The sequence below is a fragment of the Telmatherina bonti genome, assembly GCF_933228915.1.
Source record: "Telmatherina bonti genome assembly, chromosome: 3".
NCBI classification, from domain to species: Eukaryota; Metazoa; Chordata; class Actinopteri; order Atheriniformes; family Telmatherinidae; genus Telmatherina; species Telmatherina bonti.
Window position 1 is genome coordinate 23,398,958 of NC_136621.1, and position 15,359 is coordinate 23,414,316.

At 34.7% G+C, this 15,359-nt stretch overlaps 1 protein-coding gene across 1 annotated transcript; it reads right to left on the minus strand.

Annotated features, from left to right (window-relative positions):
* Positions 1-2,077: 2,077 nt before the first annotated feature.
* LOC306773421 (globoside alpha-1,3-N-acetylgalactosaminyltransferase 1-like) lies at positions 2,078-11,669 on the minus strand (the record flags this gene model as incomplete). The annotated part of the gene is made up of 8 exons (XM_079263223.1): positions 2,078-2,225; positions 2,330-2,407; positions 2,839-2,972; positions 3,425-3,529; positions 3,842-3,955; positions 4,061-4,169; positions 4,441-4,575; positions 11,614-11,669. The coding sequence occupies 8 exons, from the start codon at positions 11,667-11,669 to the stop codon at positions 2,078-2,080; spliced, it is 879 nt and encodes a 292-aa protein (XP_079119349.1).
* Positions 11,670-15,359: the final 3,690 nt, after the last annotated feature.

Sequence of the window (15,359 nt, forward strand, 5' to 3'; positions counted from 1 at the left end):
CTTTTTGTCTGATGAGAAAAACAACCTTGATGTAAAATCAGAGTAGACATAGTACAACTTATCATGCTATCCCAAGGAAGTTATGTCTGAAAGAAAACTGCACCTCTTTTCTAGGAAACCTCATAGTCTTAAAGGAGATAAGCTTTTAATTTTATAGCGTTATCTATGGGGTTATGGAGATAAAATACCTTCTGTGTCGCATGAATTACTTCAGATGAAAAACAATCAAATATATGAAAAGAAAGATCTTTGTTCGTGAATTCTATGTTTGTTGCCAATATCTTCATTTTCAGTCTTTCATTTGGCAAAAACAAATAAAAGCTTTTGGTGGAGTATCATATTTGAAATAACTTTTCGCATGTATATTTCTTTTAGTAGCAGACTCTGCCTAACAGATAATCTGGCTTGTAGGGGTTTTCATTCAATGCTGTTAATATATGATGATCACAACAAGACTGAACCAGATCAGCGTAGGAAAGTCCCCATTACAGGGCTGTTGGCAGGTGTATTGTCCGTGAGCCAACAAAAGCAAATGCTGTTTATGTACTAAACAGCTGAAAGTACAGAGGAGCACTGCAAATACAGGACTACTGAATAAATGAAAACAACTGCAAGAAGGAAAGTCACACAACAGAAGTGCTCTGACATGTATGATTGTGTATTTTATAATATAGCCACTTACAAATTCATGTCGTATTTGGATTCTATGGACCACTGAGGTCTCTGAAATGAAGACTGTGCAGTTTTAGAAGAGGTTCTTTGAAACTGATGAAATATTCAAATTGTCAAACCAAATCTTATAATAAGTTTGTGTCCTATTTTAAATATGGTATTGGCTAAGTGGTTTGGGGAAATTTTTACTTTTTAATTTCTATTTATCTATTTTCATCATAAAAACGAAAAATAATGCCTTGTATGCATTTGGGGTTGTTTATATGATGACCCCAAAATTTTGTAAGAGGGACTCAGTGTTGGTCTATTGGATCAGATATTTTGTTGTTAATACATTTATGTCCTCATAACACAAAAAAACTACATCTTTTTTATTTTCTGGAGTATGTGCAAATAAAACATCAAGCAATAACAAATCAATGGTGCTGAATAGCCAGTGGGTGAGACTGTATTTCAGAAACAAAGTCCACTCTGCTAGCAAATACCTCTGATTTTCAGAAAGAACATACTTAGTGTTTGTCAAGCCAGCGAAAGACAGTGATATATTTGCAGAACAAATCATGCGACAGAGGTGATACTTCTGATCTGTACCAGTATCCAAATGAAAAATTGGAAACATGCATTAGAGCAGTAGAGTGTCATATACGGTGCTCCATTCAGTAAGGTGGATATTTTTTGCAATGATGACTACATTTGTGTTACCCCAATGCAGAATTTTAAAATGCTGGTTGTTGAGAGTGTGGTGGAAATTATGCACATAGTGTAGTTTTAATACGTTACTCCTTTATTAAGCTTCTTTTTATACACCCTGAGCAGGGGCAAAGCTCTCGATACTTCTCGTTTGCAACTACTGGGCATTGTCAATAAACTGGACAGAGCACAGTTGATTTCTAGATTTATTTCTCATCAGATAAATTCCACGACAAAGAGACAAAAAAAGGAAACTTTTTTAAAACGTTCTTTTATTAAAACCTTTCTTTTGTTTTGGACCACTGTCCCTGCAAAGTATTCACTACAGTACTGTGGGCAAAAATGTGTTTGTGGGACAGAGAAGAAAACAACACATATCGACTCAAAAAGAATGCAAGTAAGCAACTACAGAATTTCCCAGTTCCAGATTCACCCTTCCAACACCAATAATATCCTAATTTGTCACTTCATAAATTATTGTAATTTCATGTCTTTCCATAAAAGTAAAGTTTTGTCCCTTATCCTGCCAAAAAAAAAAAAAAAAAAAAAAAACAATAGGTCAAAAAGCATTAAAAAAATATATAATTTTTGTACATTTTCACAAGGAACATTTTATTGTATAGCTGTATACAATATATACTAAATATGTTGAAAAACCCAAAACCACTGATCCAAACGTCTCAGATTTTTTGCCTTCATTAATACTGATGGGATATCACTGTCCACCATTGGGCCGTACTTGTGCATAATCCTTTATTAGCTGGGAGATCCTCACAACTTTAATGTCTTCTGGTACCTTATCATAGTCAGACCACAGATATTCTGGAGACAACACCTTGGTTGGTTTGTTGTATAAGAGGTACCTGCATTGAGAGAGAGGCAAATATGAATTTAACTTTTGTTCTAATACTCACTGGCTATTAAAAGATTTTATCTTCTGTGAAGTCAAAGTTATGTAACAATGTACTTGTTGAGATGACTCTCCTCTTGCCAAACAGCTTCAATTTTGTTCTTGGCATCCTCCTCTGACTGCTCATAGCAGTATCTAATTATACAGGAAGAAAGAGACAAGTCAGCTGCTCAAGTTAAATATAACTTAAGTTTCAGCCACAGATGACAGCAACAATAAATATTCTAAATATGAAGGGGTTTTTAACCCTTAATTAGGCAAGTGACTATTTTTTATCACTTTGTTTTCTTTCATTTTCAGCATAAAATTTAAAAAAAAATGTAACAACAGAATGGAGGTCTTGGTACATACCAGAAGGACAATTTTAGTTTTTTTTTTTTTTTTTTTTATTTCAAGTTATTTCATTGAGTGCCCTATTAAGGGTTAAAGGTTCATACTGTACATTATCTAAGTACATACACTGTGAAACCAAACTCCTTATTGTATACTTTAACAAAAATAGAAAACAAAAGAAAAGAAAAGATAAGAAAAGGGGAACAACTAAAATGATGTGTATTTTTGGTAACCTGACAAGCCTGTACATGTCCTCCAGGTATCCACCCCACACAGCTGCAGTGTAATAATAATCGCCTTCACCAGCAGGGATGTAAGCCTTGGACTCTGGTCGACGTTTGTAGGGAAAACCGTCTCTCTCTGTGTTCTGATAGGAAAAAGGACAAGACAATAAATCAAGCATCAATCAGATACTTCAGGTTGATAATTGAAGGTTAAAACATTTCAGCCAAAGTGGCCAGGTGGTATAGCGGGTAATCTAATGACCAGAAGGTTAGTAATTCTCCCCCAGTCAATTTTCTGGTGTTTTTGATGAGAGCAAGACAGTTCACACATATGTGAATATTTGGTGCTGTTTGGAGAGCTCATGTGCTCCTCAGTTCATCAGAGTGTAGGAAACGATTTGTGGAAAGTGCTCTGAAAATGTCCCTTATTATTATTAAAGTCAAGATGTTAAGAAAACACTCGGCCATATTTTGTCCAGTAATAGCAGGAATGTATATTTAACAGAAATTAGTAAAAGTAAACAGTGATAAAACATTAAAAATTAAACTGACAAGGAAATGAAATGTCAACATAATATAGGAAATGAAATAAAACCTTGTAGTATCCACGATGAAGTACAGCAGACAGCCGACTGAGAGATTCTGCTCCAAAAACACTGTCGATGTCCATCATAAAAAGATAATCTGCTTCATTACGGATCTGTAACCATGGCAGATTTGAAGTGATATTAAAAACAACTCAAGAAGATTCCAAATTCATTGTCCAGTAATATTATGGCTGTTTTGTTTTTTTCTCTTTTTATTATTTTGTCATCTTTTTTTATTGAGATGACAACATTACTGTTTGTGAGGTTTTGCTATTGCTGTTCTTTGTCTCACATAAGGTGCAAGTCAAAATGAATTAAAAGAGTGCCCCAACTTTCTACTGTGCTACAGCTTTGTGTGGATGTAATACTTTTAAAGCAACTAGTTCCATAACTGTGGGGGAGACTTTGTGTTATTCACTTTTTACCTTTTCATCAATGGTTGTGGTGGCCCATTTCATCCTTCCAAGCACAACCTCCTGCCAGCGTTTGGCACTAGGGACAGTGAGAACTGATATGTTGTGGCCTTTACCTAGCTGAACCTGAATAGTCATATAAGGAAACCTGATGACATATTTCATACACCAACAACAAAGAAAAAAAGAGAAATTATACACAAGTACAAATTTTGGAGTAAAACAACTTACCTGAGGAACCTGATCTTTGTTGTCAGTAAAGATATAGTAAGTAACCCTGAAACCAGTCATGAAGTGCTTCTCACCGGACTCAATGAAACCCTTCAGAAAACGGGTGTATCTGAAACAAACCAGAAAGATTAGTGTGCCACTTGTACTACACATACAGCCAAGGAAAAAAATATTAGACCAACCTTTTTTTTTTTTTTTTTTTTTTTTTTTTCCAAATTTCATGTTCATTTTAATGCCTGGCATAATTACAGGTACATTTGTTTGGAAAAGAAGGTGATATAAGTATTTTTTCTACAACTGTATGTTTTACATAAAACAACTTGTGAGTGTGAAGTAACCTCTGTCCCCCAATGACCCATAAGAACATCTTATGCACATACTTGCCAACAGCAAAAACAACAACAGCAATTCTTGGGTCCATTTTTGTATAGATTGCATCAATCACCACTGGATCAAAGGTTCCTTCCCAGACCAGAGGAGCATTCCAGTTTGTCACTGAGTTCACATCAGTACGTCTGTGAAAACATTCCAATACAAATCTTAAATGCAGTGTTTAGCGCTTAGTCTAAAAACACTCAAAACACTGTTTTTCTTTCTTTCTCTGCGATTAAGTCATGCTGGATTTTACTATTAATTTCTTCTTTGTTCATTTCAGCACAAGCACACACAATCTGTAGTATTAACCTGCCATCCAAGTAAATGTAAGTTCAGTTCTCCTGCAGTCAGTTGGGGCCAGTGACCCAAAGAAACTAAATGAACTGAAAGAGAGTTGACTCTGTGGAGCATGTTGCTTAGCATAATAGGCAAAAATGTATATACCCCTCCCCAACTTTAGTATAATTTAGTATAAGCCCCTAAAGAAGAGTTTTATTATCTGATAGGATATCGGAGTATATTTATAAATCTGAGCCATATAAGCCAGTTAATTTTGAAAATGCTAACTGCAAAGTTATGATCAAGTGAATAAAAACGTGTGAATAAAACAGCTGTTTAATCACCATGTTAGTTGTTCTACTTTTATGAAAATAGTTGATGATGTCTTAAGCTATTTAAGTGCTTTTGTTCAGTGATTACAAACAGCAGATCAAATTTAGGACTTTAATGTCTCCCTGAATTTTTTTTTTTTTTTTTTTTTTTTTTTTTTTGCTGAAAGTGAGAACATTTTTTAATAATCATTCAACAAGATGTACAGTTGTAACACTTTTTAAGATTATTTACATTTTGTCCAAATGTTACACTGATACAGCATTTTCCTGCTTTATTGGATAATCAAATAATTCTTTACCTGACTGCATAATTAAATGCACAGGTCCACTGACTTGCTACATTTGCCACAACTGAAATATCAATCTTGTGCTGATGATAACAATACTCTTAAAAACTCCCCCAACTGGTTTTTACCATTGAGTAAGTGATGTACCGTGTTCATCACAGATGGAAACATGGTACCACTTAAGTACACTTTATTTCACACACTGGTAAAAATAAAGTCATAAGGGCTTTTACTCATTTATAAATGCTGTTTGTATATTCCTTTGTTTTACCTATAACATTTCACACTTTATTTAGATTGTTTTGAGTATTTCCATGACATCACCACAAAGCTTTGGTCTCTATAGATGAGTTGCTCGGAACAAAAACTCCTGCCACTTTGCTAGTTACTCTCCGTTGTTCATAATTTCAAAAAAAAAAAAAAAAAAAAAAGAAAAAGAAAAAAATAAATGATAATAATAATAATAAACACAAACGCCTAACTCTTTTAAAAGACAAGTACTACTTTTAACATCTTTCAAATTTAAGTTGTGAGATCAAATCAAGTCAAACCTTATTTATAAAGCGTTTTTCCAGGCAACACAAAGTGCTTTAAATGGAAAAACAATGTATGTATATTCAAATAAAACAGTTCTCCACACAGCAAAGTAAACATACGAATGTAAAAAAAACACTCATAATAATTATCATCACTATCCAAAGATGTGTTTTATAGCATCGCAAAAAAGTTCAAATTTACCTCCATTAGCTGCACAACATGAAACTTTCAAAACCTTTACAAATAACCAACTCATTTAGCAGCTGCGCGGTTTTAGAGAATTTGTTCACCGTTTAATTTGAGTAACAATCCAAGTTGTGCTGCGAGCCGTCCAGGACGTACCCGCTCGCGCAGAAAATTGATGGCTGGACCTAAAGTGTTAGTACTATAAGGAATGGCATGAAATAAACATGTCAAACAACTTCGAAAATTGGTCTATGCATTTGTCTGTGCCAGTGGTTAAAGTCTGATTATGGACCCTCATCTCCTGTGGAAGAAAAGAAATAAAAGTTTGGCATCAAGCTGCACACAACCGGTGATTAAATAAACAGGGGGGAAAAAGTTGCCTTAAACTCAAAAAAGTTATGGATAAACAAACAAACAGCGGAGGAAACCTGAAAGTGAAAACAACTAACAGCTGCAAATCTTACTTGTGTAAAGGAATTGTCCCCTCCATCTCAATGTATGATAATTTGAAGAATGAATAAATGAACGAATGAATGTTTTTACTGGGTTTATTTGTTTGTCTGTTTGTGTTTAAGATAACTTAAAAAGTTATGAACGGATTTTCATGAAATTGTCAGGACTTGTTGGAAACGTGAAAGGGAAGAATTACATTTCACAAGATCGAATAATAATTTATTTCACCAGATAAAAATAGATAGATCAATCTAAATGTATCAAAAACAATCAAACATGTCAGTATCAAATTCATGTATACATTTGTTTATGTTACAGTTACCTTATGTCTTAGTTATATAGCATTATAAAAATATTTTAGCATAAAAGCACGTTGTTTTTTAATGTTTTATAGTGATCTGTGTCATAACAGTATCTCTGCCCTTTGTAACAAACCAAACTGAGAAAAATTTGTTAAAAATTCGTGAAGTTATTGTTTTGCTTGGGCCTACCCCTTACAAATAAAAGCATTGGAGGCGCATGGAAGACCCATCCAAGAAGGCGACGCGATGAGCCGTATAGGCAGCGTGATACATATGGAAGGCCGACGTCTATGTATTTGTGATGTATATGTATATGGATACTGATGTTAACCAAACATCACCATAAAAGTGCATGAAATGGTTCGGTCCTTTCCTGAGCGCGTCAGTTTTCTTATCAGCAACAGTTCGCAAGAGACGTTCATTAACCTGCGGGTTACTAAAATGCAACACGGGCCATGGCAAGAAAGGAAACTTGTTTTTAAAAGCAAAAGAATAAAAATTAAAAAAAGATAATGAAGAGAGACCAAAAAATAAACAAGTAAATAAGTAAATGAAAAGGGTTCCAATATGCGACCCAGTTTTTCTCCAAGAACCGTGTGTCGCCTCGTTAGTTTGAGATCGGTTGAAATTAAACTAGCTCAGTGAAATAAGCTATATAGTTACTGCTTACTTACATTAACCACAATTGTCTTTGTTCGCAAGCATCGCATAATTTATGAAGACGGAGTGGTGCTCAGGCCTCTCGATGCCGCATGTTTCCCGCAGGTTGCGTCGGGCTGGATAAAAAATATTTACTGTAATTGCTGGTCATTAAGTACTTCGGTGCACTGCGTGCGATCATGTCTCGTTTGCTGTGTCCACTCTGTTGCATACATTTAAAAAAAAAAAAAAAAAAAAAAAAAAAAAAAAAAAGCTCTGTTTTCTGAATGAACGACATAAATTGAAAAAGTACATTTTTATCTGAATTAACACTGTATTTTCTAAGCCCGTTAGCATTTTTAACAGGCTTGATCCAGAGAAAGTCCAACATGTTCCCTTTGTTTAGTTTAATTCACTTTTACTTTGTTTTGGGATTGAGACTTTGGAAAATAGCCTTATTTTGTCTCTAAGTTATGTTGATCAGATCATTATTAGTTCGTGCACTTTGCGAAGACACCTGCTAACTTTGCGCTTGTTCAGACGGTTTCAGAGGTAAAACCAAATATGATATCCTGAATTAGGCTGTCTCGTTATTTGAGAAAAAGAGCTTTATTTTTTTCAAGTGAATGCAATACGTTCTCAAATACGTTTTCAGGCCAAATAAAATCATCCTTCACGTGCATATTTAGCGTGTGTTTAAACAAGAAAGATGATTTTATAAATGCAGGATGTTTCGCCTAACCCTAACGTCCTCCTTTCGGCTTGTCCCGCAGAAGTGAATCGTGTCGCAGTTGAAATGGCACATGTTTTACGCCGAATGCCCTTCTTGACGCATCACTATGCATTGATGGGAAGTCTGCCCTGCGACAGGTGTGGACAAAAAAGATGATTATATAAATGCGGGATTGAAAAACCTGACCCGCGCGTCACACCGGGTATTCCTGTGTTTCTGAAACAACAATAACATCAACAAAAAAGATGTATCATATTTTTTTCTTTTTCTTTCTTTCTTTTTTCTTTTCTTTTTTAATAACAAAACCAGCCTACTCCCAAGCTTTTTTAATAACCCATCAGTACATTTGCTCGTTGTCTAATAATTTCTGCTCTTCGGTTTCAGGATGAAGAGTTATGAAATGACTAAAGCAATACTGGCACAGGCTCATAGACACATATTGCATCTTTATTTTGTCTATTTTTGTCTATGTTCAGGTTAAAGTTAATGCAGCTGATGGCTTGCGCCAGTAGCAACCTTAGCTGAGCTGCTGATTGGCGTAGATATATGGACGTTTGTAATTGTGAGAGCATAGAAATGAGTACTCAATGCTGACAAAGGAAAAAGCGGCATTCTCTGTCCGTATATAAAGACAGCCATTAAATATAACCACAAACCTTTATCATTCCTGAAAAGGAAAATTATTTTGTCAGCTTTAAGCAGTTAGAGCAAAAATATAGATCTAAAGTTTGCAATCAAGCGGTGTGGTCTATGTGACTGTGGGGTCAAAAATTCCTGGCAGTGCACCCGTGTGAGTTTTGAAAACACATTTCAAATTTCTAAAAGGTTTTTTTTTTTTTTTTTTTGTCTTTACTCATTAAGATTTCAGGACAGAGTTGACAGTTAAGCTTGACAACAGCCTTAATGTGATGAGAAACACAAAATATAGGTATTAATACTTACTTTGCAACTATCCTCTGTCTCCACCTCTACTGACGAAAGACAAAATACTTAAGTGACGTCTCTTTCATGTACACAAACAAAATATAATTGTTAAAAATATAAAATATTGCATATATTTAATTTAAAAAAACCGTTTTATTAAGTAAGTATTTGTGGACAGTAAAGCTACGTAAATATATTTTTGATTTAGTATCATTTTAGTACTTATTGATCAAGCAACAGTTAAAAAAAAAAAAAAGAAAAAAAAAAAGCAGTGAGTGGGAGATGCCAAAATCCTGTAAATCCAATTTTTTTAAAAATGCATAAAGTTAATGAAATATGTTTAAAAAGACTTTTTTTGACGTTTTGACCATTGTCAAAAGACCGCTGTCATCACTCACTCAAGTGAAAGAAAAATAAAACAGAAACAAATAAGACTTATTTTTATATTTCAGCATTTATTTTTCATTTTGACAGGTTCAGTCTTGCATCATTTCCAAGCAATAGAGAGCACCTGAGTGAAAGCCACTCCTTAACCAACCATGCAGCAGCTCTATTATCTTCTTCAACCGCCACATTGACTATTTTTAACTTGAAGGCTTCATCGCATGCATTTCTTTGTGTGTTTTCGATGATGAGGGTGTGTACATGAAGTGCAAAATGCCAGTAAAATCCTTAAGTAGCCACATCATTCTTTGAGCCTTGGTGTGAAAAAAAGCAGCAGCTTATTGTCCAAAAATTATGGTACACTGTGTAATGGATGTTTTGCCTGGTAAAGTAATGTAAAGTTAAATAAATAAATAGACTGACTTCTTTTAAATATTTAGAAAATGTGACCATATTCAATATGGTCACAGCTTTAAGCAGCTACAGCAAAAATGTGCAATATGGCATATTGCATTCAAATGAATACATTTAATGTTGGCTTAGAAATTTTAAAACGTTTGGTCCATATTTGTCATAAAAAAAAACATATATTTGCTTCTATTGGTGGACAAAGGACAAAAACATTTCAGGTGAACAGGATAGGGTTTACCGCCATGTGTGTCTCCTCTCAGTTTTGCGACAGATCTGTTGTGAATGTTTTGTAGAATAAATGTGTCTGAATTTGGTCATTTTGGCATTAGAATGACCTTTTCTGTAATGATAATCATAATAATGATAATAATAAGAATAATAACAATAATAACAATTTATTATGTTATGGCTGATATTTCCTTCTGGATCTTTTACAGAGGAAGATTGTTGTTTCTCCTTATTTTTAATTGATTAACCAGGAACCTTCTGATTTGTTGCCATGTTCAAAGTTCTCCAAGTGAAGTCTTTGCACCAAGAATTGTTGGGTTTTTTTTTTTTAGCTTTTATTTTATTAAGTTTAAGGTTGGCCTTCCTTATCTTGTTCAGTGTGTGTTCTTTCTGGATGATACGGTCAGCATCCTCTAGTGATTTAATTATTCCAACTCCTGAGATTCTTGAAGCTTTTTTTTTATATGTGTAGGGAAGGTATCTGGCCACTGAAAACTGTAAGGTGCTGGACGTATTTATCTCCACTCTCAACCTGGAGTGTCGAGCAGAACACTGCTTGAGGCCAGGACATTTCTGTAGCTAAGTGGACGTTGGCAAAGATGGAGGTGGCAAACTCTGAAAGAATGAGTCAGGATGGTTGGTTTGAATGGTCTGTATTTCTGTTTTCTCAGAAGATGGATACACCTGGGATACATCATCTGTAAACTCGGCAGTTCACAGCAATGCCTAATTACATCGATCCCACCTCAGGTGACAGAGTTGTCCAAAGAAAACTTAAACACTTGACAAAATTCTCATTCCTACTACCAATACTGACTGAGGAAAAGCATAGTGTGAAATGATTTCTTTTACCATCTGGTGATGCAGTTATTTTCTGCTGTGATTAAAACGATTCAAAGTAGTACTCACCCTGAGCTGTTAAGTCTTCCCCAAATCTGTGTTCTACCATGGATGCAGATTTTTAAGTTGTGTGCTTAAACTTCTGTTTAGTTCAGGCCCAAATATCTGTTGAAATTACATGGACTATTGGGTAAAGACAATTTCTTCAAGTATTCAATTCAATTTTCATTTAGACCAAATTACTAAATAAAATGATCAGCTCATTGTAATGTCTGCACTTACTAATCCCATTAATCATTTCTTAGAGTGATGTTCTCAGAAGGAACTCATTGAAAATTGAAACCGCCATCCTGCATGTAAAATGTACTTGGAGCATGCAAACACAAAAAAGTTGTAAAACAGGAAAAGCACAGACAGGGTCCTTACTGTCTGTCTTGCCGTAATGCAACAATTAAGTGTGTGTCCATGAGACAGGTGGGTGTCTTACAGTGTGATATAAAAGGTTATACATAAGTTTTATGGTCTTATGATTATGCTGTAAACTTGATTTTTCTTGATTATTCCTGTGAGCACCAAAGCTAATGTGTAAGCTAACCACGACTGACCGGCAGACTTTGTACATATATTATTTGATTGTGTATACCTCTTCATATGGGTGGAATAGCCCACTATGTTAGATTTGTACATGGTGCCAGACATCAAGAATGTGCTGAATCTTATCTCTGAATTCTGAATAGACCCAGGCAATTAGTGGTGATTACTTTGAGCCCTATCCAGTGCCTTTAAGCAGAGCATGGCTGCTTCTTTATGTTGGAATTGACCTGCATTATTTCCGTTTATAATTTGATTGTGATTTTATCATCTGTGAAGTTTGTATTACTAGTCTCATATCTTCTTTATTTTGTGTGTTACAGAACCACACACATACACACCCACACATGTATGTACCATTTAGTACATGAACCATGGCTGGGAATAAAAGAGCCTAAAGGATTCCCCTGGATTTTTTTCTTGCATTTTAACCAATGCACACTCCGCGATCGCAACAAGACTGAACCAGATCAGCGTAGGAAAGTCCCCATTACAGGGCTGTTGGCAAGTGTATTGTCCGTGAGCCAACAAATGCAAATGCTGTTTATGTACTAAACAGCTGAAAGTACAGAGGAGCACTGCAAATACAGGACTACTGCATAAATGAAAACAACTGCAAGAAGGAAAGTCACACAACAGAAGTGCTCTAACTTTATCAAAGTTTCTGCCATGCTTACATAAAAACTTTAGATCAGCTGATCTTTTTATAATATTGTACAAGATTAACACCAAATGTAAATGAAACAGAAAATGTAACTCATCACCAACAGGACACTCCAACTTCTGAAAGATGTTGACATTTTCACATTTGTGACTCTCTGCGGCTACGATAGCGGTAATAGCATGCTTATAAAAATCTGTTTCAGAAATAAGGTTTCTTTTTGATTAGACAATGATTTTCTTTTAAAGGAACTGGAGTTTTACCTTTGTCCCAGTCTTTTTTTATACTATCCTTATAGCATAAAATTACAGCTCCTTTCTCAAAATAACTTTTTGTCTGATGAGAAAAACAACCTTGATGTAAAATCAGAGTAGACATAGTACAACTTATCATGCTATCCCAAGGAAGTTATGTCTGAAAGAAAACTGCACCTCTTTTCTAGGAAACCTCATAGTCTTAAAGGAGATAAGCTTTTAATTTTATAGCGTTATCTATGGGGTTATGGAGATAAAATACCTTCTGTGTCGCATGAATTACTTCAGATGAAAAACAATCAAATATATGAAAAGAAAGATCTTTGTTCGTGAATTCTATGTTTGTTGCCAATATCTTCATTTTCAGTCTTTCATTTGGCAAAAACAAATAAAAGCTTTTGGTGGAGTATCATATTTGAAATAACTTTTCGCATGTATATTTCTTTTAGTAGCAGACTCTGCCTAACAGATAATCTGGCTTGTAGGGGTTTTCATTCAATGCTGTTAATATATGATGATCACAACAAGACTGAACCAGATCAGCGTAGGAAAGTCCCCATTACAGGGCTGTTGGCAAGTGTATTGTCCGTGAGCCAAGAAATGCAAATGCTGTTTATGTACTAAACAGCTGAAAGTACAGAGGAGCACTGCAAATACAGGACTACTGCATAAATGAAAACAAGTGCAAGAAGGAAAGTCACACAACAGAAGTGCTCTAATTTTATCAAAGTTTCTGCCATGCTTACATAAAAACTTTAGATCAGCTGATCTTTTTATAATATTGTACAAGATTAACACCAAATGTAAATGAAACAGAAAATGTAACTCATCACCAACAGGACACTCCAACTTCTGAAAGATGTTGACATTTTCACATTTGTGACTCTCTGCGGCTACGATAGCGGTAATAGCATGCTTATAAAAATCTGTTTCAGAAATAAGGTTTCTTTTTGATTAGACAATGATTTTCTTTTAAAGGAACTGGAGTTTTACCTTTGTCCCAGTCTTTTTTTATACTATCCTTATAGCATAAAATTACAGCTCCTTTCTCAAAATAACTTTTTGTCTGATGAGAAAAACAACCTTGATGTAAATCAGAGTAGACATAGTACAACTTATCATGCTATCCCAAGGAAGTTATGTCTGAAAGAAAACTGCACCTCTTTTCTAGGAAACCTCATAGTCTTAAAGGAGATAAGCTTTTAATTTTATAGCGTTATCTATGGGGTTATGGAGATAAAATACCTTCTGTGTCGCATGAATTACTTCAGATGAAAAACAATCAAATATATGAAAAGAAAGATCTTTGTTCGTGAATTCTATGTTTGTTGCCAATATCTTCATTTTCAGTCTTTCATTTGGCAAAAACAAATAAAAGCTTTTGGTGGAGTATCATATTTGAAATAACTTTTCGCATGTATATTTCTTTTAGTAGCAGACTCTGCCTAACAGATAATCTGGCTTGTAGGGGTTTTCATTCAGTGCTGTTAATATATGATGATCACACCAACACTGAACCAGATCAGCGTAGGAAAGTCCCCATTACAGGGCTGTTGGCAAGTGTATTGTCCGTGAGCCAAGAAATGCAAATGCTGTTTATGTACTAAACAGCTGAAAGTACAGAGGAGCACTGCAAATACAGGACTACTGCATAAATGAAAACAACTGCAAGAAGGAAAGTCACACAACAGAAGTGCTCTAACTTTATCAAAGTTTCTGCCATGCTTACATAAAAACTTTAGATCAGCTGATCTTTTTATAATATTGTACAAGATTAACACCAAATGTAAATGAAACAGAAAATGTAACTCATCACCAACAGGACACTCCAACTTCTGAAAGATGTTGACATTTTCACATTTGTGACTCTCTGCGGCTACGATAGCGGTAATAGCATGCTTATAAAAATCTGTTTCAGAAATAAGGTTTCTTTTTGATTAGACAATGATTTTCTTTTAAAGGAACTGGAGTTTTACCTTTGTCCCAGTCTTTTTTTATACTATCCTTATAGCATAAAATTACAGCTCCTTTCTCAAAATAACTTTTTGTCTGATGAGAAAAACAACCTTGATGTAAAATCAGAGTAGACATAGTACAACTTATCATGCTATCCCAAGGAAGTTATGTCTGAAAGAAAACTGCACCTCTTTTCTAGGAAACCTCATAGTCTTAAAGGAGATAAGCTTTTAATTTTATAGCGTTATCTATGGGGTTATGGAGATAAAATACCTTCTGTGTCGCATGAATTACTTCAGATGAAAAACAATCAAATATATGAAAAGAAAGATCTTTGTTCGTGAATTCTATGTTTGTTGCCAATATCTTCATTTTCAGTCTTTCATTTGGCAAAAACAAATAAAAGCTTTTGGTGGAGTATCATATTTGAAATAACTTTTCGCATGTATATTTCTTTTAGTAGCAGACTCTGCCTAACAGATAATCTGGCTTGTAGGGGTTTTCATTCAATGCTGTTAATATATGATGATCACAACAAGACTGAACCAGATCAGCGTAGGAAAGTCCCCATTACAGGGCTGTTGGCAGGTGTATTGTCCGTGAGCCAACAAAAGCAAATGCTGTTTATGTACTAAACAGCTGAAAGTACAGAGGAGCACTGCAAATACAGGACTACTGAATAAATGAAAACAACTGCAAGAAGGAAAGTCACACAACAGAAGTGCTCTGACATGTATGATTGTGTATTTTATAATATAGCCACTTACAAATTCATGTCGTATTTGGATTCTATGGACCACTGAGGTCTCTGAAATGAAGACTGTGCAGTTTTAGAAGAGGTTCTTTGAAACTGATGAAATATTCAAATTGTCAAACCAAATCTTATAATAAGTTTGTGTCCTATTTTAAATATGGTATTGGCTAAGT